The sequence below is a fragment of the Dermacentor silvarum genome, chromosome 10 (genome assembly GCF_013339745.2).
Source record: "Dermacentor silvarum isolate Dsil-2018 chromosome 10, BIME_Dsil_1.4, whole genome shotgun sequence".
NCBI classification, from domain to species: domain Eukaryota; kingdom Metazoa; phylum Arthropoda; class Arachnida; order Ixodida; family Ixodidae; genus Dermacentor; species Dermacentor silvarum.
The window spans coordinates 49077606-49103691 of record NC_051163.1 but is presented as its reverse complement, the minus strand read 5'-3'; the positions used below and the strand labels follow the sequence as shown (position 1 = coordinate 49103691).

Below are 26086 nucleotides of genomic sequence, written 5' to 3'. Positions count from 1 at the left end.
GTCTTAACGGGAACATAATTAGGCTGTGTTTGAAGGCAATTGTTCCAGTAGATTCCTTAGGAAGGTGACGGAATAGGATGGGAATAAATGACAGTGCCACAGAGGTTTCAAAAGCAACTTCACATTTATTCGTCTAGAATAATGTAACCAGTATACTTGACCGAAGAAAACATGTTTCAATGGATGAAAAGTACTATGGCCATGGCACGCAGTTGTAATTTATAGCAACATATGATAAACCTTTTCACAGAATTATTCGCAATTCCCTGCGACACCATGTATTAATATCGAGTAATCAGAAAATGCATTGTCTGACATTATCATTTAGAAAACATTCGACTTGCTAATTTTGCTGCCTGTAGGACACTCACGTCACTCAGAGCCTGTGTTATGGAGAGTGAACGAGCATAGCGCGACGTTTCTTCGTGGAGCGTTCCGCATTTATCGTCACGACGAGACACAGCGCATGGGATGCCGAAGCGTTACACGATAACAAAAAACCTCCAGTCACACCTTTCGCAAATGAATCCCGTGCGCTATAGGTCACGCAAAATTTCAAGTGATGCGCACGCCACACTTTGAACAAATGTGCAAGTAAAAAAAAGAAAAGAAAAAAAAACCTGAGATGGAACCGCCGCCATCAAGTGAGCAAGTAACGCCATTCCGCACGACATAATAGCTGGTTTGCTCAGTCTTGCCAAGCCTTGCACCAGCTTCGCTGGTTAATAGGGGTCCCCAAGAACGAATAAATTGTAGCGAAGTGACGCAGCAGTTAGCTTTCGGACGCATCAGCTCACCAGGGAGACGACCATGAAGGGGGATGAGCTCTGGCAGCGACAGGTGCAGATCGGCAGGTACGACGACAACAAGAAGTAACATTTGAACAAACTAGATTTATTTAACTTGCCATTAACTTGGTTCCTTAAAACTGTACACACACATCTTATACATGAAACGATGTCATACCGATCGTCGACGGCCTGCCTGACCGGTCTGGTCTCCCGTGGTGAAGTGGCGCCGTGGGTTGTTGTGTCCTTGCTCCCCAAAACGACTCAAAACCCCTTCCTTAAATGTGTTTCTACAGCATTCAAGGGGCCCGCGGACCCGTGGGAGACGCAAGCTTCTGCACCAATCACCTATTCAAGCCAATCAGACAAGCCGTCGTGCTCCAATAGGGGCCAGAGCTTTGGGGACCACGCAGACATGGTCGCGACAATAGACCGTGAACAGCAAATCTGGCCATGCCTAATGACCCCCCCCCCCCCCCCCCCCCCCCCCCGTTACAGCCGCGCGTGGAGCGACCGCGCTATACACGTGCACACACTCGTTCAAACCCGTTTCGGGATTACTAAAGGTCGGCCGCGGCATACGTTCTTCGCGAACAAGTTGTGAAATAGAAACAAAATTAGCAGTTGTTGTTTTCGTAGAGAAAAAACATTGGACGCGGTATATTTACTCGTATGACAGTGTTTCGATCAAAAATTGCGAACATTTTTTTTATATAGGTTTCCTAATTTCAGTGTTCGTCCCCCCATCACCTAGTCACGCTTCAATCGTGTACCACTAACTGATATCTCTGGCGATAGGTTTTGGCACGCTTTTCGTTCCAAGCTTCGCGACCTGTTCAAATGGACCTTGCAAGTGCCCTAAAAGACGAGAAAAAAAAAAAAAACATGGCGCTAAGCGGCCTAGGTCGAGAGTAGTCTGCAGCAGCAAGCATATTTGTTGCTGAATTGTGCTTGAAACTTTATTAAAGACGACACTCTTTCTTGGGCTACCTAAACGAGAAAAACTTTCGTCTGTCCATAGAGAAACACATTCAACAAGAGGGGACACTCGGTGAAAACTGGCAACAGGAAACACGTCACGCTGTAGTATTGATGCCGAACGTTAGCTGCCGCGAGCATCGAAAAAAAAAAAAGTGAAATTAAGTTAACAGACATTGTTTTATTTTTTTTTAATTCTTTGCCATGAAAAGTAAATAAGCTTTGCGTATAAATTAAGTTATACTTTCCGACTTATGTTTCTTGCGTTACTTAGCGACAGGCCAATGACGCGCCATGCGCATGCGTCATGCGCCAGACACTCCACCGAAGCGGCCGAGGACGGCTGCGCGCGCGTGTGAGCGCTCGCCGGTTGGGCGACCCGTCTGTCTCCTTTTTTCTTTTTTTTAATGTAGCCTGGTTTCTTGGGCACCCGGCGTATTCTTGCGTTCCTTCTGCACTTGCACATGGTACCACTGCACTATTGGACTACGGCAAGGTGAGAAATTGAGTTTCACCGTCTACGACGTAATTATAGGCTTACAGCACGGGACCAAGACTTATGATGCAGTTAGCGATAAGCAGCTCGGCCGTGGTGACTAAGTTAGTTTGGCGTGTAAAGTATCTTAGTGGGACAAGTTTGTGACATTTCTTGTGGCGCCGCAAGAACATATACCTTCTTTCGGTACTCAAGTTTGTCGAAAGCGCGATGAGCGATTGCCAAGAGCGATAACATGGGAGGTGCGTTGCTTGCGCCGGCTGAATGCGCAAAAGATAACGCCGAGGAACATATCAGAAACTTGTCATTCGAAAATTCCGTCTTCTAAAGGACCGAAAAGAGGCTTTGCATCCGCGCATTTGTCTTGAGTGCGAGTAGAAGGCATTCTGCGAGCGTCTAGCAAGGTCCGGCAGGGAGCCTCTGGTGCGTCCATCTGTGTACGTACCGTACCATTGCGACGCCTGCGGCCATGTTTCCAAACCGCGAAGTCGCCCGTGTATTTGTGCATTAAAGTGCAGGAAATAATGCCCGGGTTTGGGGCAATGCTTGGAAATAAAGTTGTTTTCATATTGTACGGTATTGTTTGGGATGAGTCGGATATTTTCTACGTCATGCATGTAAAAGCGAATTGCTTTTGTTTGTAATGCCGCCCATTCACCGCTTTCGCACGTTTCGCCTCTACACGCAGTATTCCTATGTTTAAATACCAAAATGACACATGCTTGTAATTTACTTTTTTTTTCTGCTGATACCGTCCGGCGGACCTTCATACTGGAACTTTTGCTTACCTGGGGCCACAACGTTGGATGAATGCGCAAAAAACCCCGACCGAGTATTTATATAGAGCAAAATAAACATTTCCTCATTTGACATGGCCTCTTGCGTCTACTTTGTGAAATTGCACGTGGCACGGACTCGATAGGGCTTGTTAAGATCGTTCGCAATAATTTTATTCCAAAATAATAAAACGATTACGCACCAATACCACGCGCGGTTGAGCAATAAAAAAAAATAAGAGAAACGAAAGCCGATGGGCGCAGCCTGCGTAACGTGTGCCAGCTAGCGTTCAAAACACGCGCGTGCAAAACCGAAAGGGTGGTTCAAGTATTGATAACAACCACTTGGCGCGCGGCAGTCAACTCGGCCGCTGGGCTCTATGGGAGTGTCCGCTCTTGGTTGAATTCTTCTCTCTGTGGTCTGTCTGTCTGTCACTCAATTTAACCGCCTGGCCAAGACCGATTCAACCACCCTACCAAATTCGATTCAACCGCCCGGACAAAACCAACCAGGCTACTATAGCACTGGTGGCACGGGGTCATACACGTAAACATTATACAGCGCAAAGGAAACCTCAGGCCTATTTGAGGCAAAATATATGTACATGTACATTACCGTGATCCGCAGCGCTCATTTAATTAAGAACACATATTGGACCGGTTTTTACATTAGTAAATGAAAAATCAACGCGTTAGAGATGGTATCGAAGAGACGCTACGCGTTATAAACAAGCCGACTGAAGGCGCGGCTCTGTAGCCGGCTTTAAACAAACAATAATAAAAGGTCCCAACAAATGGCGCTAGAGCAGGGCGAACGCGGGAAATTTGAATTAAATTCAGCAAAGCCTCAATTGCATCCATCATGGCAGGAGTGAGAAGGGAGGGGAAGTGCGTCAGGGGTGGGAGGGGGGGAGAAGAGAGGGTGTTACGTATCAGGGGCGGTAGATGACTATCGTATTTCGACGTCATTTGCAGCGAAGCAAGCATTTATGCGGCCAATTTTTTTTCTTAATTTAGTGGATGTGTTTTAATCCCCGCAACAATTATTATAATGCAAATAATCAGGAACTTCTCAGTTTAACAACAAGTATGGGCCCGAGACTACGCCCTTCAACTGCCGAGCGTGATCGCCTATCTGAATGATAGCACTGCACGGGCCATCCGAAGCGTTTTTCGGCGCGCTCGGGTCGGGCTCGGGCTCGGGCATGAGGCCACGGGCCCGGGCCGGACTCTGGCTCGCTAATTAAAAGGCCTAAACCGGGCATTCCAGCACACGCGAACGTTATGCATTGCAAGGTTCAAGGCATTATGTGCCAAGCTGAAGTGACACGTGCAAAGTGCTGGCTCTTAGTATGCCTTAGCACAGAAATGAGGAAAACAGATGTTCTCGTTTATTTATTTTCCACAAGAACGAACATTATTTCCGGGCCAGGAAAAATAAATATTGAATAAACCCCTCTTCAAATCATGTCCCTGTTACTGCATTAGTGATTGCAATACACCCACCGTCGACACTATTATATTACTTTCTCCCTAACGCAAGGTATGCCTCTTTCTACTCGTGCGTTTGTTGTACGTTGTGTGCTCGTTAATACCGCTGTTCATATATATTCGCTTATTAAATGAGCTCATAGAACCAAACCGGAGCGCATTGCATCGCGATGCAATGCGCTCCGAGATTTCCCCTAAGTGTGAAATAGACTGTACACTCTAAGTAATAATATATTATATATCCGGTCCTGATCATGCACACGCGGGCACCGGCTGAGCTTTGTAATGAACGTCCGGGACCGGGCTTAGTAACACGGGCCCGGGACGGGATCGAGCCGAAAAATCAGGCCTGTGCAGAGCTCTAATCTGAATGACCGAACTGCCTTGACAAAAGCTCCCTTAAACTGCTTTAGCGGAAGGGCGACCGTGTGATACCGAGTACATCATCCTCGAGATAACGACGACGGAGTTATGCCCCTGACACACGGGCAAAACTAAAGTCCTTTGCAGGAAACCCTTTTGTTACTCCGAAGAACCCTTTGCAGAAAGGAGTTGCGCCGATGACACACAGCAGCGCACTATCTTCTTTAGGTGGCTCCTCAGACGAACGCGAAAAAAAAAAAAGCGTTGTTTGTTAAAGCAGCAAGAGGGAAAATACTTACAAAAAGCTGCGCATGTAGTATTACATTTAGTGTAGAACCTAAAAATACTTTTTCCCATTTTTGATGATAATGCGCATATTCGGAATTCAACACGGCGGCGCTAGCAACATGGTGCGAGCGTTTGAGCTAGAGTATAGCTAGAGTAAATCTTCACTGTTTGACAAATCGCATTACCGCTTATATTAGTACATTTTCCAAGGTAAAAAGTACTTACGGGGCTCCGTAGTTATGTAACACGTTTTCGTCTATTGATGAGCTGTGCACGCTGTATGCGAGAGTCCACCTTTCCGCACGAAAAGTAGATGCTCGATCTTCTTTTCCGCAAAGTAACTTTGCCGGGAGGAAGATACTCCTTTGTCGTGTGCCACTGCGCTTGAACGTCTTTCCGGTAGATGTCCCGTTACCTAAAGGACTTTAGAGTGCCCGTGTGTCAGGGGTATTTATGCGTCCCCGCAAAGTACCTTTGCGGGAAAGAAGATCGGGCATCTACTTTTCGAGCGGAAAGGTGTACTCTCGCATACAGCGTGTACAACTAATCAATATAAGAAAACATGTTACATAACTAAGGTGCCCCGTAAGTATTTGTTTTACCTTGGAAAATGTTTTAGACTTTAGCGGTAATGCGATTTGTCGAACAGTGAAGATTTCCTCTAGCTATACTCACATACGCCCGCACCACGTCGCTAGCGCTGCCTTGTTAAATTTCAAATAAGCGCATTATAAGCCATCAAAATGGAAAAAAAAATGTTTTTAGGGATCTACAATCACTAAATGTAATATACATGCGCAGCTTCTTGTAAATGTTTTTTCTCTTGCTCCTTTAACAAGCAGCGCTTTTTTTTCTGTTTTTGCGGCGTTCATTTGAGGAACCACCTAAAGAAGTTAGTTCGCTGCCGTGTGTCATCGGCGCAACTCCTTTCTGCAAAGGGTCCTTCGGAGTAACAAAGGGGGTTTCCTGCAAAGGACTTTACTTTTGCCCGTGTGTCAGGGGTATTAAATGAGTTTGCGGGCGCCCGTGTGACGGTGGTATGGCACTCTCTCCGTGCGAATGGTACGTACGGCCGGAGCAAAAACTGCCAGCGCGCGCAAACCTCGCACGATTCAGGGACACCTATATTGAGCGGTGTCGTTCGCCGTTATCGGCGGCGCCACTCCTGGCGGCGTCATTTGACAACGTTATCGGTAGTCACGTGTCAGCGAACGAACGCAAGAAACGCCGACCTGTGTGAGACCCTGGCATTTTCTCTCTGCCGTTGCCATGCCTGATCACGGACGGCGAGTTCTGCACCGAGTGTGCGACTCGGTGAGCGGCGTCAACTGGCGCCCGACGCGGTTCGCGGACGAGTCAACGTTGAATCATTACGCCTGCTGCGTTTGCCACGTGATTCCAAGCACGACGGTCCTGCTGCCCTGTTCTCACGCCCTGTGCGAGCAGTGCCGGGCAGGCTCTGCCGTCCAAGATGGCGGAAGCGTCTGTCCCCTAGACGGAGAGCCCTTCTGCGAAGACGATTGCCAGAAGCTGCAGCTCCCAGAAAGAAAGAAGCAGAACCTCAAGGTCAGTACTCAAGATCTGGCTATCACACCCTTAACATCAAAGACAATCGTGATATCGGGTTGCAAATATCATTGCCTTCTCTTTTTCTTCCTCTGTGATGGAAGACATTTCGTATCTATTGTATGAAGCGAACTCTTTATGTACCGCTACAAACGAACAGGCGAGAAGAGTGCATCACCCACCTATTTATAATGTAAAAGCCAGAAATGCACGTAGGTGTAATTTGCTTTTCGCTTTGTTCTTTCCACCTTTGCCCCGCTAGGTTTCCTTCTTGTGACTGTAAGGCGTTTTTTAAGTCGGTATCACGGGAGTCAATTTTGGCTTGTTCGGCGTTTTGCAATCCCTCTCGCGTACTACGTCTCCAATATGCGCGCAGCTGGTAAACTTTGCTCCGCCACGTATCAAATTAGACTCTAAGCTGCTTTTGCGGGTCGAACGTGAATAAGCCAGCCGGGTGAAGTATGGTCAGAAAGCGCTTAACAACGTAATGACTTTTGTTTGTCTTCCTTTTGTATACGCCCTCGCTGCACACGTAGAAACCCGACGCTCTGCTAGCTCTGCGTGTGGCTGTCGCCCTCTCTCGCGGTTCTCGGAATCAGTGTTCAGCGCTGTGGAAGCCGCGGATACCGGCGTCAATCATCCCGAACCAACTCGAACGCGCGGGCCCTCCAAAGGTGTTAGTGCAGGGGAAAATAATTCTGAACCACCCCGACCGCGCAGGCCCTCCTCATGGTGCGAGGTGTTAGTGAAAAAAAATTGAACTTCTTACAGTGAAATCCGTCAGTCTAATGGTAAAGTGCGAATTAACCACAACCTACAGACACGGTGGCGTCGAACTGTTTGAATGCAGGAGAAAATATAATTCTGTTACAACTTACGAGGAAACTCAAATACAAACCCTTTTTGGCAGCATTTCTACCATACCAACAGCGGCGCGCTCGGGTAGGCTACTTGCGAAAATGTTATCCAGATGGCGCCCGCATCCTCGGCAGGTCTAATTGGGACTTGGCCTGCCCAATGCGTTTTGGACCGGTCTTAGGGCCTTCACATCTTAATATAAGACGACTTATATTGCCCCTGGGAAAACGTCTTCCCAGCAATTTATTTCTCTTTAAAAGTGAAGCCGACTTTAAGGCGGTGGTCCCACTCCGGCGGCACGAGCCCCCCGTTTTCAGTACTTTTGGTGTAACCGTGGCGGCTCTTTTACTTGGGATATAAATTTGTGGTATATACCATAAAGAGCTTAATTCTTGTAGATTCCAACTATATATAATATAAGGAAATTGATTAATGTGATTTAGAAATAAATGCTCAAGAACAAGCATGAGATACATGGTTTTTGCAAACTGTGTCTCAGTTGTGACCATATTTAGAAGAAACTACCGCACTTACTGCATTGCGGCTTGCTCTGTAGCTTTAGGACATATTTATCTAGTTCCTAGACGTAGCAAACTAATTTTTAATTTTTACTTTTTGGATAATTTGCTTTTGAAAATTGCCAAATATTGCAATCTTCTGTTGTAAACAGCCCGGCAACTACATGCTCAAGGAAGCTAAATTTTGGGTAAAGTAGAGTTCAAGGAATTTCCATTTAGGACACAAAATTTCATTCATGTAACTTTATTAGTTTTAAAGCGCAGCTTCGCAGCTTTATTACCTTCCCGCAAAAATGGGCAAAAATAAAACCAGAATTCTAAATATTGCTTATTTTCGGCCGCATTACTAGGAAAACAAATAAAGTTACATGAATGAAATTTTGTGTCCTAAATAGAAATTCCTTGAACTCTATCCAAAATTTAGCTTCCTTGAGTATGTAGTTGCCGGGCTGTTTGCAACAGAAGATTGCAATATTTGGCAATTTTCAAAAGCAAATTATCCAAAAAGTAAAAATTAAAAATTAATTTGCTACGTCTAGGAACTAGATAAATATGTCCTAAAGCTACAGAGCAAGCCGCAATGCAGTAAGTGCGGTAGTTTCTTCTAAATATGGTCACAACTGAGACACAGTTTGCAAAAACCATGTATCTCATGCTTGTTCTTGAGCATTTATTTCTAAATCACATTAATCAATTTCCTTATATTATATATAGTTGGAAATCTACAAGAATTAAGCTTTTTATGGTTTATACGACAACTTCATATCTTAAGTAGAAGAGCCGCCACGGTTGGTCCAAAAGTACAGAAAACGGGGGGCTCGTGCCGCCGGAGTGGGACCGCCACCTTAAGGGGATCGGTGTAAGCTTGGTCTTTGTAAGCTGGCTTTCCCACGTTATGTTTCGCAGTGAAGCCTACTTAAAGAAAAATGCGATGCGAACGGGGCCCGATAACGCTATTGCGTTCCACTCTTAAAGGCGAAGCTTAAGCGTCCTCCAATTTTCATTTGCGTTCCGAAGTAGTGAAGCGATATCTGGTGCATTACTGTGCGCAGTAAGTCTTACGCTGCTTCGTGCACTGTCGACTGCAGCAAACATTTGCTGACACGTGCAGATCATCTGCCTTTCGAAAAGAAGAAACGCTTATTCAGTTCTAGTGCCAGTAGTCTTCGCTCCTGGAACCGGCGCTCACGGGTTTTTTTGTATTCCTCCTTGAACCTATATCTTGTAGATCGCTTATTAACACTGGCTTTCTTTAAATTATTTTACCTTCCGTGCTGGTTTATGAATAATCTGCAGAGCGGGGCACCTGTCAGTGATTTCTGTGAGCCAGCCATAACAAGTTGTAGTGCGTCAGCGTCAGCGTATCCGCTCAGAGGTAATATAGAGTTACCGCTTGTCCGCAACCGTATTACGTTTCACAGAAGGCCAGAATAATGGCGACGCGAACTGCAGCAGCAATACTAGTAGTAGGCAAATGTTGTGAGGCTTTGTCAAACTGCAACGTGTTAGACGCGCCTGCGTGTTTTGTTACATAATTGGAATTGTCGAACAAACAACATAATGAAATGGCCGCGCATACGTTAGCCATTTCGGTATTGCCGACGCTAACAACAGCTGCTAAGTATATTTGGCAGCTAACATACTTGGTTACGATGGCTAGGACGGCAGAAAACTAGGTGGGGTGATCAAGTTAGGAAATTTGAAGGGGCAAGTTAGAATCAGCTAGCGCAAGACAGGGCTAATTGGTGATCGCAGGGAGAGGCCTTCGTCCTGCAGTGGACATAAATATAGGCCGATGATGATACTTGGTTACTGCAGTAGCAGCTCTGGTTCCTCTATCGTAAAATTATTTTCCGCCAGGTGGCGCTTTCGAGATCCTTAAAATCATAGGCAGCGGCACAAGGTCAATTTTTGAAAAAGAAAAATAATAATGAGAGGTATACAAAAATGCTAGATAAAGAACATGTATAGTATACCTGATTAAATCAAGCAGGCTAGGTGACTATTTGTCGCCGCCCCGTTTCAAAGGGGATGCCAATAAATCATCATCATCAAAGTTAGAAGTCCCGATGAGCGAGCGACATTTAGAGTATTGGAGGAAAAAAACGCAGGGAAGAGATTGACAGAAGCGGAGTCGTTATAGGTATGGCTAGTGTACAATGCGGAGGGATGAACGTAGATAGTAAATATTAAGGAGAGATATCCTTTCCCAACTTGTGGGAAATGATACTTCCTCTTACTTTCGTGCTTCAGTGCATAAAAGAGCGTTTTGGTGAAAGTAAGTGGAACAACAGTGCATTCTTATTGCAAGTTAGATTTCGCATCTACAGATGGCGCAACCTCGGCGGACATCAAAGCGACTATAGGCCCGCAACAATTATCACTGTAAAATAAAATAACATTAAAAAGCAGCAACCGCCAGTGTGTGGCCTATTTCTACGCGTCACCGTTTACTGCGGAAAGCAGTATGGCCATTTCGCCAGATTTCCCGCTACATATAACATATTTATGGCCTGCCAAAGCTGGAAGTATGAAGTTTAGCGAATATATGACATTGGACGCATTCTGAATACCTCTAGTGGTTCAAGAAGCTGTCACACTCACCAACCAGTAATGGAACTGTATTGTCAATATATTCGTGCAAATAATACAGTCTGATGTCTTATTTGCACTACATTGTAACGTACATAACATTAGTGAATTTTTTAAGAGTGAATTATTTGCCTATTGCGGATCATTAACCCTAAAAGCCCAAACACAGGCCCACATCAATTTATTTTAGAACAAGTTGTTCACGTTTATTTCTAGCTATTGCGAGTACGTTTAGGCGCACATAAAACAAAAGCAAAACCATTCAAATGTTCTTGAGTAAAAAAAAAAAATGCCATAGTAATTATTGAGCAATTTTCTCTATCATCCAATACTAAAGGTCTGATCCAGCATATCATAAACGCTGCTAGAAGCTATGTGTTGTTTTCTATGCCTAAATGAAAATTTTGAAGCAACAATCTCGGTGTAGCAACAATTAGACGTTGGGCTTCACAGAAGTAAGCGGGATATAATATAAAAGCTCTTAGTGGATGTTGTGCCCCGTCTAATGAGGAATCATGAATATCGGAACACAGCCATTTTGGATCAGCAAGTTTTCATGAGAGGACTGTTAAGTATAACTGAGGCTGCGCAACTGAGCCTCTGGATATAAAATATTTCCTTCTAGGTTGCGGTCGTCGGTGAATTAGTTAGCTGGTTGTAATGAGGCCGAGCGAGCAGTAAGGGATTGCAGTTACACATCCATCGAAATGCAAAGGTCTATGAGCACACCATAAGGTTAGGGCCTTCAAATACGAGATCTTTTGCCTACCTGCAGTGTTCTAACATTTAGGTTGTCATGAAAGCAAGTTTATACTGGAAATTCTGCTGACCGCCGACAGGAAAATGCGTGCTGTACAAAAATATTTCGGGAACAGATAGAAAGATGACTGCAGTGCTTTCTGCTCGTTAGTACCTCGTCTCAATTAAAAATGGAAAACCACTACTGGTCTGATGCTTCCTGGAAATCTTCCAAACAAATAATGGCGGGGAAGAGCTTAGACCGTACTACGTGACCTATTGCGTGAGCGTTGCTTCTGTGATCTGTACAGGTGCGTGTACGTCAGTGATACACATAACTGTAGCACAACGTATACAAACGTAAACGAGCTGCAGTGCGTCTGTACCTAATTCCGCGCACAGAGTGGGAGCGCGAAGTCTGAGCGCATGTTAGAAAGCAAACTTTTTTTTTTTTTATAACAGCAAGGTTGAAACACGCGTCGGTTCATCTTGTTGTGTTTGAAGTGTCATTACTACATGTACTGCTTAAAATAATCAGTTTTTATCTATGGTAGGCCACGAGCCGCATTCCTACGATTAATCACATGTCGTCCCTGCGATCCGACATTTATACTGAGGTTGCTCGCAATACGACGCGGTTGGCATCCTTAACTTCGCACACAATGTAGTGAGACACCCGAGCATAATTGAGAGAATAGTATACCAGAGAAGGGAGTTTGTTAACATCAGTTTGCCTTGTCCATTTCCCATTTTCTTTTTTTTTTTTTTTTATTCAAGGCTTACTGCTGGAATGAAGCCCAAGGATGCAATTTCGTCGGCCCCCTGTCGGCGCTGCTCCGACACTTTGAGGAAGAATGCGCCTTCCACACGTTCCCGTGCCAACAGTGCGGCGAGAACGTCCCGAACAGTCAGCTAGCAGCCCACTACATCGGCGGATGCAGCAAGGGATCATCGCCAGGTGGCGCCACCGTCGTTACCGATGACATAGCTGCGGCTCGGCAAGACGTCGCGGAGCCATGGAGGAATACGTATGAAGACGACATCTCGACGCTTCAGAGTCAAGTGAACGAGCTCACGCAAGCTGCCAGAATCCAAGGCGCTCAGCTGGAGGAGTTGAACGCCGCGCTGGCGGCAAGCCTCGAGTCCCTGAATGCCAACGTTGCGTTGGCCGCCGAGAAATTCTCCGAGACAATTAGCGAGGCCTCGCAGACGCATCAGCGCATGCTCACTTGGAAAGCAGAGGAAAGGTCACTGGCAAGAGAAAGTGAGGGGGTTGGCAGAGCAAGTTGTTCTGATGCAGAGACGCCATGGCGCGAGGAAACGAGGGACATTCTTCGAAATTTGGAAATATGTTCCAGGGAGTCACTGTCCTTCCTGGAATGCATGTACAGAGTGCTAAAAAAATCAAACGATTGGTTTGTGACAGTTCAAGTGTTTCCAGTGCCACCTAAAATCGACAACCCGACTGCAGGAATGGGCGAATCATGCTCGCCCAGCCGCGTAAAAGTGAAAGAAGCAGTTTATCTTGTGTTCGTATCATACGCCAGAGACATTCGTAATATGTCGTACCCTTATTATGCTGCGACCCACTTGCATCGACAAGGAGCTTGGTGCAGAGTTCTCTTCGGCTTTTTGCCTCACCCAATTGGCAAATACGGCCTCGGATTCTATTGGCATAGGCAGCAGGGAACTATCAGCAATATGCCGCGTGTAGTTAGGGTATCAGTACTACACAAGGGTTTTTATATTGTTTTACCGCTAGCGGAAGAATGTGAGCACTCACTGCAGTACACGCTCCTCGGCGAGTGGATCGATTGTGAAGCTGCAGGACAACTTACACTTAAAATCGTCGTACGTGATTGAGCAGTAGCGCACCACTCACTCCGTTAGTCGTCGACGCTTTGGCGGCCTTGTCCATTACGAGGCTCCAAGCCAGCAAACACTCCAATATTGTGTTGAATGATGGAGCAGGAGCTTCCACACACTTTCGAGTGTTCGAGCCCCGGCTCGTCTCTGCATTCTTGAACGGAGCGATGAAGGAAGCAGCTTCCTCTGCGCAAAGCAGCGGGGAGGGGGGGGAGACGGGCTGTAGGTGCCTGCCTCGTTCTCGCCCCTACCACATCTGAGCCACTTCACCATTTCAGCTTCAGCAGCGGACGAAATGAACATGTCCATTAGGTGATCATTTACCGCATAGCCTGCCCCCCACCCCCCGCCCCAGATTTGTACTAAGTACAGGGCTCCACATCTACGTTAGCTACATGTACGTTAATTGTTCGAGCAACATGGGTGGGACTCTAAGTTTGAGATACTGTACAAGGGTTTGTGTTCCAGATTGTGTTCTTGAGTTACATTTATGGCACTTATTAAACTTACAAAACTGGACAAGTTGGTGTCAACTCATTGTAAGGCATGACGTATGACAAAAAAATAAACACCAGGAAACCTGCTGCAATAGTGGTAGTGGGACTTCGTCAATAAACCTTTTTGTTGATTATTTATTTAGAACAAATTTCTGTCTGTTTATTTCTTAAAAAGCGCGTGCCTACTCTTGCGACCTTCCCGCTCCCTTTATACAGAGCTCGGAAATCTAGCTGCGCAAATAAAGGCGCCTGTGGTCGTTGGCGGAAAGACAGATACAAGCCTTGCTTGTCACTCACTTGACTGAAGCTCGACATTTAGTTTACCTTAAAAGATAAACAGCACGGAAGCTAGCTCCCGTGCTCTTTATCTTTCATGACTAAGTAAATATTTTGTACTACTACTGCTAATGACCCGCGCATTTCCGTTACGTCCCCAAGGGAATGCTGGCTCTGTGGCCGGAAATAATTTTTTGTATGACTAGTGGCACCGTCGTTACGGTGGAGCAAAACAATGTCCCCGCCATAGGAAGTCTTTCTCTTACGCTTATAGGGCGGGGAAATGAGACAGCTTGGAACACTGTTGAATTTAAGAATGGTCTGTGCGCACGTTGTGGTGTTCCTTATCAAAGTGTCTTTAAATGTATAAAGCAAGCGTTTTCAAGAAAAGTATTCCGCACATTACTCTTCACATGAAGTTATAGCAAGGCTGATCCGCATTCGTCTTGGTCCTGTCGGGGATAGCAAGCTTTATCGCTTTTTATTAAGAGGGAATGGACGGCAAAATCGACTAAAATACTGTTTTTTTTTTATTTTAACACCACAATATGCCAGCATACTTGGCAAATCTTTCCACCAAGTAGCACCATCATATACGCAACGGAAGGTAATTAAAAATGGCGCCAAACGCGCCTACCCCCTTGATTGCGGCTGCTCGCCGCGCAAGTTTTGTTTTATGTGCTGTGGCGTTTGCTTTATTAACAGCGGAGCTGTTTATGCTGAGCATTAGTCTGGAATGAGCTAACGGAAAATGTGGGCCGATCCTGGTGGTCGTGCACAAAGGGTCCAAGCGCAATCGCACATACCCCTGTGAACTGGCGAAGCTGAGCCTGGCCAAGTCTAGCTAAACATGGTTGGGACTATTTAAGCTGAGTCAGTCATCGATAATCAATCAATAGGTAATGGATTATCAATCAATAATAATGAATGCGGAAAATTCTGGGGATGACTTGGTAGTGCTCAGCCAAGCCCAAAAGCCAGGACTAGCTAGGTGCCCATCAGCTCAGTGGTCTTTTTAGCATTGCGCCTCCAGTGCAAGCTACGCCAATTTTTTTATTAAAGGACGCCTAAGTGTAGTTACATATATAATCATTTAGAAATACACTGTATTTACCCAATATAATGCTTTCAGTAGTTCAGTGCGGGGCCAAAAGGGGCCATGATAGTTGCGGGAGTTCGCGCGCGGACATTTGTTTACGACCGCGTTCCCGCCGTCACCGAACCTGCGTTCTGCTCAGGAAAGGAACATTGTCTCGGCAACCAGTACAGTTTTCAAATGGCAATTTTTGTAAATTGTTCATGAACACCATGGTCCCTCACTGAACCAAATAAAATGAGTTGACACCGGAACTTCGTTTTTTATGAAAGCTTTTGTTAAAAAATGCATAAAATTAAAGTCCTCAGAAAACAAAAAAATTTGCTAAAAAATGAACAAACCTAGTTATTTTTTTCGTTCAGAACACCCACTGCACGTCCAACAACCACATAAGTTTTTACTTCTGTACCTATGATCAATTTTTCAAAAAAAGTTCCTTAAAAAAACTAAATATTTTTAATATCTTAAGAATGGTTCAATATTCTCCCACCAAATTTAAAACACATAGCAAATGCCAATTTCGAACAGCACGGAGAACTTCATTGAGCTTGCATCAAAAATAACAAGGTTAGAAGCAGTGGTAGCTGAACACCAGGGCTTGCTATCCATCCCCCATTAACTGTAAGTGAAGTTTGCGGCAAAATTGTTCTCGGCTTTAACACCACTAACACTTGAGGTCGTCCAGGAGATGTATTTTGAATTACCGCAGGACTTGAATATTTTCGTGCTATCAATAAGAGTCAGGGATTCGACAAATATAATAATAACTGAATCAAGACCTGCGACAGAAACAGGCCTTTCAAACAGTTTTTAAAGTTAGTAACAAATTTGTTATTAACAACGAATCAGAGAAATATACGATTGCTTTGATGGCAATAATTGCGCGTGGTGATAGTGTCCGAATAGAGTTATCCTCGCGCCCAAAGCTCTTCCACCTCTTCCTCCCCGTGGGCAGTGACGTTGGAGACTGCTGTCCCACAACAGTCGTCCTCGTTGCGGGCAGTCCCGCCACACACTGCCGTACTCTGCCACAGGTTCTACGCCGTCGTGACGTGTGTGGTCTCCGTGGCGGCAGTCGTAGGAGTGCTGCACCGGCTGACGGTATTCTCACAAGCGTGAATCGCACGACGTCAGGTAGGTGTTTGGGCTGCATAAGCGACGTGGGAACAAATTACAATTACGCCGAAAGACTCATAAATGTTAACTGTGTAGGTCTACAACTGGGGCTCGGTGACTATGGCTAAGGGGTGTAGAGCTTTACACGAGCGTACTGGACAGATAGAAAGCGTCTCGCATTACAGCGAAGCTGTTCTTACGTCTTAAAGCAGCGTTGGAAAAGCGCAAGCGTTGATGGGACCGAGACTCGTAAATTGTTATGGAAACGACTGACGCGTACGCAGATGGGAACCATCAGGCAACATATGCATCTCAAGAAACAACGGCAGCTACTTCTAACTGGGTAGCACTTAGCAAAAGCTTCCAAAAATAATTAGCTCCTGTCTCAAGATCTATGACTAGCTGCTACCTAAATCGCTCGCAAACACATATTCCTACTATACTTCATTGTTATTCATATAGGTCGCACGAGGACGCCATGAAAAATTTAAGAGGGTTGTAAAGAGGCCGTGGTTGCAGGCTGTCGTTGCGTCCTCAGACTTTGGTACGACTGCAACTCTAGATACTGTGTTTGCTCGTGCAAGGCCCGCGCTGTTTCTGTACTCGAGAATACTGGTGAGATGCTTGCCTGAAATCGGTTAGCTGTATGTGCTGGCAAAATTTGTAATACACATGCCAATTTTGTTAGACAGAATATGCAACTAATGACTGCCTATATACACCGCTGTAGCTTAGCGGCTAGGGCGTTGCACTATGGAGCTCGACGTCAATGGTTCGGTTCAAACCGTGGTGGCGGCATTTCGATGGCGGCGAAGTGCAAGGACGCTCGTTTGCTTAAATTTAGGCGCGAGTTTAGAAACCCCGGGTGGTCAAAATTATCCTGCAGTCCCCCACTGACGCGTGCCTTGTAATCATATTGTAGTCTTGGCAAGTAAAATAGGACAATTCGATTTTATTTTCCTTCATTTGGCGACGATTCTGGAACTCTAATGTACGCATTACATGGCAACGATAAACCCGATTAACGGACGCATTACATGTCCATTCCAACTCCTTTCTGTTAATGACAACTATAGAGCATGGGCTACCCGCACATGTTCCACACCTCTATCCTTTCTAGACTCGCATAGTTACTCAAAACTTAGTCGTATTCATTCTTCATATTGCGTATGAAACGTACTGCCGAAGGCAAGCACTGGAACCATGCCTTATTTTGTATCTTTCATGCATCTCTGCAGTCTTCATTCCACCAAGGAACACGTCTCTTACATGATTGGCCGTTCGTTTCTGGAATGAACTTTTCGGCTGCATCAATAATAAAAGCGGTAAAATATGCTACGGCGTCATCTATGCTAAAATCACGCATAAGACATTGTGATGAGTGAATAGATTACTTAAAAAACTTCCAATCAGCCAAGTGAAGTTTCCAGCGTGAAACACTCGGAGGAGTCTCGCGTTGTGTTGGTTTGGGATCACCGGGAAGTCGTTACTCCTAAGCGGATTTTCTGTTACATTCCATTCTAAGTAAGAAATAAGTATGGAAGATCCAAGCACTAATCTATCGAGAAATATGAATTATGCGCAATATTATAGTAAGTAGGTGCTTTCCTATTAAATAGGCACGCACCAGGTGTCACAATAAATGTTTCCTTAAGTCGACCCCTCGAATCAGTCTGGGAGTCTACCCAAAGACTGTTATATGCATTAATGTCCCTGGCGATAAGAAACAGTTCAGGAATTTAATTCATAAGGCCATAGAATTCTGTTTTAATTGTTGACTGATAGTTCAGAGGTATGTAGATGTAGAACCAATTTATTAAAAAATTGGTGTGGTTTAGCTTTGGTTAACCCTGATTGATAGCGAAAGCTTGCACTGCCCTGGCTAGGCCCATTCTCGAGCTGTGGCCGAGATGTGGTTTCGCAATGATATACAGCCATCTTTCCAATGAATACAGTGTTTATTCATTTTTTATGCCTATGAATACACTGCGGCGATCAGTAAAGTAGTGAGACTTGGTTGCAACTCGCAGCCCGGCCCAACTCTACTCGGGCAACGGCGACAATGTCTCCTTTCAGGGCTCCGTAAAAGCCTAAATATAGTCCGACGTAGCGTGAGCGCGCGCACACGTTATGTAACGTTGGCGAGAACAACAGCGGCTATAGTTCGACCGATGGTTCAACGTACTGGCGCCGCCAACATAACCGGACGCGCGGCCAATGCGCTCCGACGCGCCTGGCATCTGATGACGCTCGCCCGCGTGCCGATAACGTCGGACTATAAACGCGCCTTAATGGTTTCTCTCTTGTGGTTTGACCTCTAGCTCTGAAGGTGAAAACTGTTGAGCCTGGCCGACGGCTGTCCCGAGGTAGCGTAATGAAGATTTCGCATCAAAAGAATTGCTAGCGCTGCAACTGCCTCGAGGGACGTCCGAAGAGGAAAGTGTTGGCAAGCAACATCGACGACTACGGCTACACCGCCGGATGAGGTGTTAGCCTCGTTACAGTCTTTGAGAAAAATAGCATATGACCGGAGAAAATTTGTCTGTGTGGCTCTTAAAAGATTTTCATGAACACACAGTACCTTCGGATTAAGTTTGCGTAAGAGTTCTGTTATGGTTGTAGCGGCGCGGCGATGGCGCACCACCCCCGCAGCCATAAACAACTCCGCGGGGCTTCTCGTGGGCCTGCCGTGAACGGACCTTCGTGACTGCTGCACACCAGACACAAGGACACATGATCCGACCCGCTGTGATGAACGTTGTTCAGTGCGGGAGCTCCCTTTTCTCGATTACTTTTTTACTGCTTTCCCTTGGCACTAAGTCCGCGCACCGTACTGCTCTATCTCCTTTTCCCTCTTTTCTCCTCTCTCTAAAGCTCTCGCCACATCCGGCGCGCGGAATGCGCCCGCTTAAATCTCTCCTATTTTAGACAGAAATAAACTAGACCTTGTTACAGAAAAGACGTGTGTCCGTCTCGTTCACCACGGCTCTACAAAGTGGTGACCCGTAGTTCGTCTTCGCGGCACTGCCGAAGTTATTGTGGAGCCATGCACAGCAACGAGATGCAGCCAGACACTCAATCTACCGGCACGATCGAGCATCCAGACTTCTCCGCGGTTTCAATCGGACTCCCACCACACTGGGACCGCAACCCCGCCGTTTGGTTTCTACAAGCGGAATCGCAATTTGTTCTTTCTGGCGTTCGGACGGAACAACGCAAGTACCATCTAGTTGTATCGGCGCTGTCACCTACCGCTGCAGAAGAAGTTGCCGACCTGCTTCCGGACCGCCTCCCACCAATCCATACAGCGATCTCAAGGCTGCACTGCTCGAGCGCTGAACAGCATCGCAGCGAGCCCGCATGTAGCAGTTGTCCGCGTAGGATTTGGGTGACCGCCGGCCAAGCCAGCTCCTTCGCCGTATGCGGCAACTCATGAGCGGCAACACAGCAATCACCGGTGACAGGCTCCTGCGGGAACTGTTCATGCAGCGCCTACCAGTAAACGTTCAGATGGTACTCGCTACAGCCACTGCAATGGACCTGAACAGCTTGGCCAGTTTGGCGGACAAAGTCATGGAGGTAGTGACGCCAGGAGTATGCAACGTAACACCATCAAACACCACTGTGAGTCCAGTTCCGCAAACACCATCCACCGCCGCTTCTCCCATCGACGCGCTCTGCAATCGCCTTGAACAATTAGTTTGTGCTGGGGAGCGTCATCGCACTCCACCTCGTCACGGAAGGTACCGCAGCTCCAGTAGGCCACGGCGTACAAGAGAAGAACGCTCCCGGTCTCACACGCCACCACGGGTATGCTTTTATCAGCGCCGTTTCGTGCAGGACGCACGCCACTGCCTCCGCCCTTGCGCGTGGCAGGGAAACCAGCCGGCCGACCTTTAATGGCGACAACCGGTCAGGGCCAAAGCAAAATTCGCCTATTTCATGTTATGGACAGAACCACGGGCCAGCAGTATCTGGTGGACACCGGAGCCGAAGTCAGCATCATTCCCGCGCAACGTTCCGACCGAACGACACCGCCGACCTCCTACCTTCAAGCGGTCAACGGTAGCAGGATCCCTGTTTACAAGTCTCGGTCCCTGACCCTGAACCTCGACCTGCTGCGTGTGTTCCGTTGGGTTTTTATCGTCGCTGACGTTCGCCGTGCTCTCCTTGGCGCTGCACTTCCTGAACCACCATGGACTGCTGGTCGACGTGAAACGCCAACGCCTGCTAGACACTGCTACGTTGCTCTCGGTTCACGGCGTCGTTTCTTCTGACTCGCCTATAGTCGCCCCACCTACAACAGTTGCTGGTAATCCTTTTACTTGCCTCCTTCAAAAGTTCCCGAACCTCATGCGACCACCCGACTGGACAAAACCCGTGCAAAATGATGTTCGTCATCACATCTTAACAACTGACACACCTGTTTTCTTGCTCGGCCACGATGGCTCGCCCCGGACAAACTCAAGATTGCCCGAGCAGAGTTCGAACACATGTTGGAACTCGGAATCATACGACCATCGTCCAGTAGCTGGGCATCTCCGCTCCACCTGATCCCCAAGAAATCAGGTGACTGGAGGCTATGTGGGGACTAACGATCCCAGAACGCAAAAAGCATTCCCGATCGGTACCTACTGCCTAACATCCAAGATTTCACGTTGGCACTGGATGGCACAAGAGTATTTTCGAAAATTGACCTGGTGCGAGCGTTTCACCAAATTCCTGTCGCAGAAGAAGACATTCCAAAAACAACAATTACCACCCCATTTGGCCTCTTTGAATTTTTTGGGGAATGCCATTCGGTTTCCGAAACGCTGCACAGGACATCACTGCGGTTTATCGACACAGTCACACGAGGTCTGCCATTCGTGTTCGCCTACGTTCACGACCTGCTTGTGGCAAGCTCATCCCACGAAGAGCACCTCCAACACCTCCATTTGAGAGATTATCAGCTAACGGTATTGTTGTCAACACCGCCAAGAGTGAGTTCGGGGTACCATCACTTGATCTCGGCCATCGCTTAGATAACAACGGCATCCGCCCTATTCCTCACAAAGTGCAGGCCATCATGGAGTTCCCGAAGCCACCTTCTATTACTAAACTCCGCCAGTTTCTCGGCCTGGTAAACTTTTACCGCCGATTTTTTTAGAAACTTGCGCTATGCTCCTTGAACCGCTCGAGGGCTTGCTCTGAGGCAAACACTCGTCAACTGCACTAACCTGGGACACAGCGGCAGATGAAGCGTTCAATTCCTTCAAGCATGCTTTAGCCGACGCTGCACTGCTCTCTCATTGCAGCAAAAGGTAAAGGGCGGGTGGCAGCCCCCTGCCTTTTTCTCGAAACGCATGACACCCGCCTAACACGCTACAGTGTTTTCGGCCGTGAGTTGCTTGCCACATTCCTCGCCGTGAGGCATTTCCGACACCTACTCGAAGGCAGCTCGTTCACAATTGCAAGACCTTAGAGGCTTGGGCTAGTCGGTACATACTCTAAAGGGAAAACAGCGCGAAAAAACACGACAAGAAGACAAGAAGGGGGACACACACCAGCGCTGGTGTGTGTCCCTCTTCTTGTCTTCTTGTGTTTTTTCGCGCTGCTTTCGCTTTCGTTCACATTCTTCACTGACCACAAGCCTCTCACCTATTCAATTGGCCGCTCTGAATCGCTGTACAGTCCACGTGAGGTGCGTCAGCTCGCCTTGATCTCAGAGTTCCTAACTGACATACGCCACGTCAGCGGCATTGACAACTCACCTGCCGGCGCCCTCAGTCGCCTGGATGCTATCACACGCAGTCGCTCCAAGAGCTCTACGTCAGCATCATTTCCTTTCAACCTCCAAGAATTGGCTACAGAACAAGCAAATGATTCTGAGCTCCGTCATCTACGCGAAGCGTCAACATCTCTTCAGCTTGAGTCAGTCACATTGTAAGATGTGCCAATTGTTTCCGACACTTCCACCGGCACACCTAGACCTTACCTAACCGCCTCTTTCCGCAAGAAAATATTCGACGCTTATCATACTCTTTTTCACCCAGAAGAAAGGGAACCGAGGGGCCCGTTTTTTAATAATCATCTCATAAGAAGCCAACAAACAATGACACCAAGGACAACATAGGGAAAATTACTTCTACGTACTAATTGAATTAAAGAAATGATAAATTAATGAAAATGAAAATGGATGAAACAACAACTGTCCGCAGGTGGGGAACGAACCCACGTCTTCGCATTACGCGTGCGATGCTCTCACCATTGAGCTACCGCGGAGCCGTTTTCCCATCCACTTTCTGGGCTATTTATGTTATACAACTAGAACTCTGGGAGTGTTAGCCAGCGTCACCACTCACAAACCTAGGGTCGGATGTGGAACATCCTTTCTGCCGCAGGCGTCACGAGCACGTGACCTTTTTGGGTGATGGCAACTGGTCCATAAACCCACATATGCTACCTGAAGGCATCAATGTTGCCGGATACGAGCCCTCGTTATGTAATGAACTAGAAGAAAGGGAACCGAGGGGACCGTTTTTTAATAATCATATCATAAGAAGCCAACAAACAATGACACCAAGGACAGGCAAGCATGCAGGCAGTGAACTTTATTTTAGGTCCTGAGGAGCGACTCCGAGAACCTCTTACGGGGGAGGAGCCACCGCGGGCCGCTCCCACGTTGGGACGGGCAGGCCGTGCTTGACCGCCGCGTCGTGGGCCCTCTGGACAGCCCGTAGCTGAGCTGTGAGGTTGGAGCTCTTGAGCGCCTCCACCCACTCTTCTTCCATGGTGAGATTATCGTGGTCCCGTAACGAGGGACACCGCCAGAGCATGTGTTCTAATAAAGTGCAGAAGGGATCGCCGCAATACGGACAATCGGGCTCGAACGAGTCCGCGTATGTACTGACCCTGGCTAGACTGGGATATGACCCGTTCTGCAACATGCGAAGGGTGGAAGACTGAGGCCTGGAGAGTTGGCGTGGGGCGGGGGATAGACGCTCCTACCGAGCTGATAGTGCTTTGAAATTTCGTTAAACGTGTGGAGCAAGTCCTTGTGGAACCCCGCGTCCGCGCCCTCGAGCGGCGTTTCCCCGGCGCGGTGGGTGAGTTCGCGCGCGCGGGCGTGGGCCAGCTCGTTGGCGTTGGGAACGACGGTAGAGACCTGAGGTCCCATGTGGGCCGCGAACCAAGTGATGACGTGGGGGGAGACGCTCCTGCCGCAAAGCAGGGAGGCCGCTTCCCTCGAGACCGAACCCGTGGCGAAGGCCCTGACCGCTGCCCGGGAATCCGTGTAGATCTGCGGCCTTCTCCCGTCCCGGAGGGCGAGGGCCACCGCGACCTGCTCCGCCAGTGCCGGAGACGAGCCCCGCACCGACGCGGCGTTAAGGAGGTTGCCCCTGTGATCTACCACGGCCGCCACGAATCGGTCGGATGAACCGTATTGGGCAGCGTCGACGAACGCTACCGATCGCGGATCGCCAGCGAGGGATCTGAGAAGTGCGGCCGCCCGGGCCCTGCGTCTGCCTACATTGTGTTGCGGGTGCACGTTGCGCGGGAACGGCGAGACCGTGATGGCCTCCCGCGTATCCGCGTCGAGCGCGCACCGCCTCTCCCTGACGGCAGTGGGATTGCAGCCCAGCGCCTCCAAGATCCGCCTCCCCGCAGGCGAGGAAGAGAGCCTGACGACCTGGGACGTCTGCTGTGCCTCGACAACCTCGTCGAGAGTGTTGTGGACTCCCAGCTGCATGAGCTTCTGCGTGCTGGCGGCCATGGGGATGCCGAGCACCTTTTTGATGCTCTTGCCCATCAGCGCTTCGAGCTTTGCCCTCTCGTATCCGTGCCAGCCATGCGCGGCGGCCACGTACGTGATGTGGCTCATTAGGAAGGTGTGGTACAACCTGAGGAGGTTGTCCTCCCCCAGCCCTGCGCGACTGTTGGAGACCCTAGTGATGAGCCTGACCATGTTATCCGTTTTGGCGGCGATACGAGCGATCGTCTGTCCATTACAACCATTTGCCTCGATGAGCATACCGGGTACGCGAATAACCTCCACCTTGGGAATGACCTGCCCGATGGCCGTGCGAATGGAGATGTCAACCTTTTCCAGAGGCACCTGACCCTTGGGGATGCGCCCCCTCCTGGTCGGTCGATACAAAAAGAGTTTGGACTTGGACGGGGAGAGCCGGAGCCCCGTGCCCGCCAAGAAATCATCCGTGCAGGTCAGGGCCGCCTGTAGGGATTCCTCGACTCTGCCTTCACTACCGCCATCGCACCACACGGTGATGTCGTCGGCGTAAAGAGCGTGATTAACGCCGTCCACTTCGGACAGACGGTCTGAGAGACCGCGCATGGCGACATTGAAGAGAAATGGCGAGATGACTGACCCCTGAGGGGTGCCCCTTGCCCCCAGCTGGAAGGGATCAGACTTTACCTCGCCCACCTTGAGAGTGGCGCGCCTGCCCCGAAGGAACGAACTGACGAACCCGTGAAACTTGGATCCAAGGTTCATCTCCGTAACGGAATCGAGGATGTGCCTATGGGAAATTTTATCGAAGGCCTTTTCAAGATCCAGTGCTAGGATACCCCCTGACGTCTCTGGTGTCCCTATCGATGATCTGGTGTTTAATGAGTTTCATGACGTCCTGAGATGACAGGGACGGACGAAAACCCACCATGTTGTATGGGTGGGCTTTCGTGTTCCACCATGTTCCTCAATGCACCTAGATATCCGGTTGTGAATGACGTGTTCCGCGACCATTCCCACGCACGAAGTGAGCGAGATTGGTCGCAGGTTGTTTAGTCCGGGAGTCCGACCTGGTTTTGGAATCAGAACTACCGACGCGAGCTTCCAATCTTCCAGGACGTCACCCGAATCCCACACGCGATTGATCTCGTCCGTTAACGTGGAGATGGCATTTTCGTCCAAATTGCGAAGAAGCCTGTTCGAAATTCCGTCCGGCCCCGGGGCCGATCAACCTTCAGGGTAAAAAGCGCTTCCCTAACCTCGTTTTTAGAGAAATGAGCGTCCAAGTCCTCCTGTTGGAGACCCCGGTAGCGGGGAGAGTCCTCGTCGCCCGAGGGGCCTATGGGTAGGACACCAAGGACAACATAGGGAAAATTACTTCTACGTACTAATTGAATTAAAGAAATGATAAATTAATGAAAATGAAAATGGATGAAAAAACAACTGTCCGCAGGTGGGGAACGAACCGACGTCTTCGCATTAAGCGTGCGATGCTCTCACCATTGAGCTACCGCGGAGCCGTTTTCCCATCCACTTTCTGGGCTATTTATGTTTTACAACTAGAACTCTGGGAGTGTTAGCCAGCGCCACCACTCACAAACCTAGGGGCGGATGTGGGCTGCCAGTTGTGCATTGTGAACATCGTTCGTCGAATTCAGCTTCCTCGGGGAGCAATCTGTAGCGGCGTGGAGATGGCGCACCACCCCCGCAGCCATAAACAACTCCGCGGGGCGTCGCGCGGGCCTGCCGCGAACAGACCTTCGCGAGTGCTGCACACCAGGCACACGGACACATGATCCGACCCGCCGTGCCGAACGTCGTTCAGTGCGCGAGCTCCCTTTTCTCATTACTTTCTTTACTGCTTTCCTTTTCCCTCTGCTCCTTTTCTCTCTTTTCTCCTCTCTTTCTAAAGCTCTAGCCACATCCGGCGCGCGGAATGCGCCCGCTCATATCTCTCTTTTTTTTTAAACAGAAATAAACGAGACCTTGTTACAGAAAAGACATGTGTCCGTCTCGTTCACCACGGCTCTACATGGTCATCAAGATTGTGAGAA

At 48.1% G+C, this 26086-nt stretch overlaps 2 protein-coding genes, 1 non-coding gene and 1 pseudogene across 5 annotated transcripts in view; 2 read left to right on the top strand and 2 right to left on the bottom strand.

The window, feature by feature from the left end:
* LOC119431190 (uncharacterized) overlaps nt 1-26086 on the bottom strand; it is a 92823-nt gene that overhangs the window by 36534 nt on the left and 30203 nt on the right. The window lies entirely within an intron of this gene.
* Nucleotides 6013-14447, top strand: LOC119431191 (uncharacterized). The gene is made up of 2 exons (XM_037698662.2): nt 6013-6746; nt 12230-14447. The coding sequence occupies exons 1-2, from the start codon at nt 6450-6452 to the stop codon at nt 13313-13315; spliced, it is 1383 nt and encodes a 460-aa protein (XP_037554590.1). The 5' UTR covers nt 6013-6449; the 3' UTR covers nt 13316-14447.
* On the top strand, nt 19243-20727 carry LOC119431192 (uncharacterized; annotated as a pseudogene).
* Nucleotides 22496-22567, bottom strand: Trnat-cgu (transfer RNA threonine (anticodon CGU)). The gene has a single exon. It is a non-coding gene; the product is annotated as a tRNA-Thr (tRNA).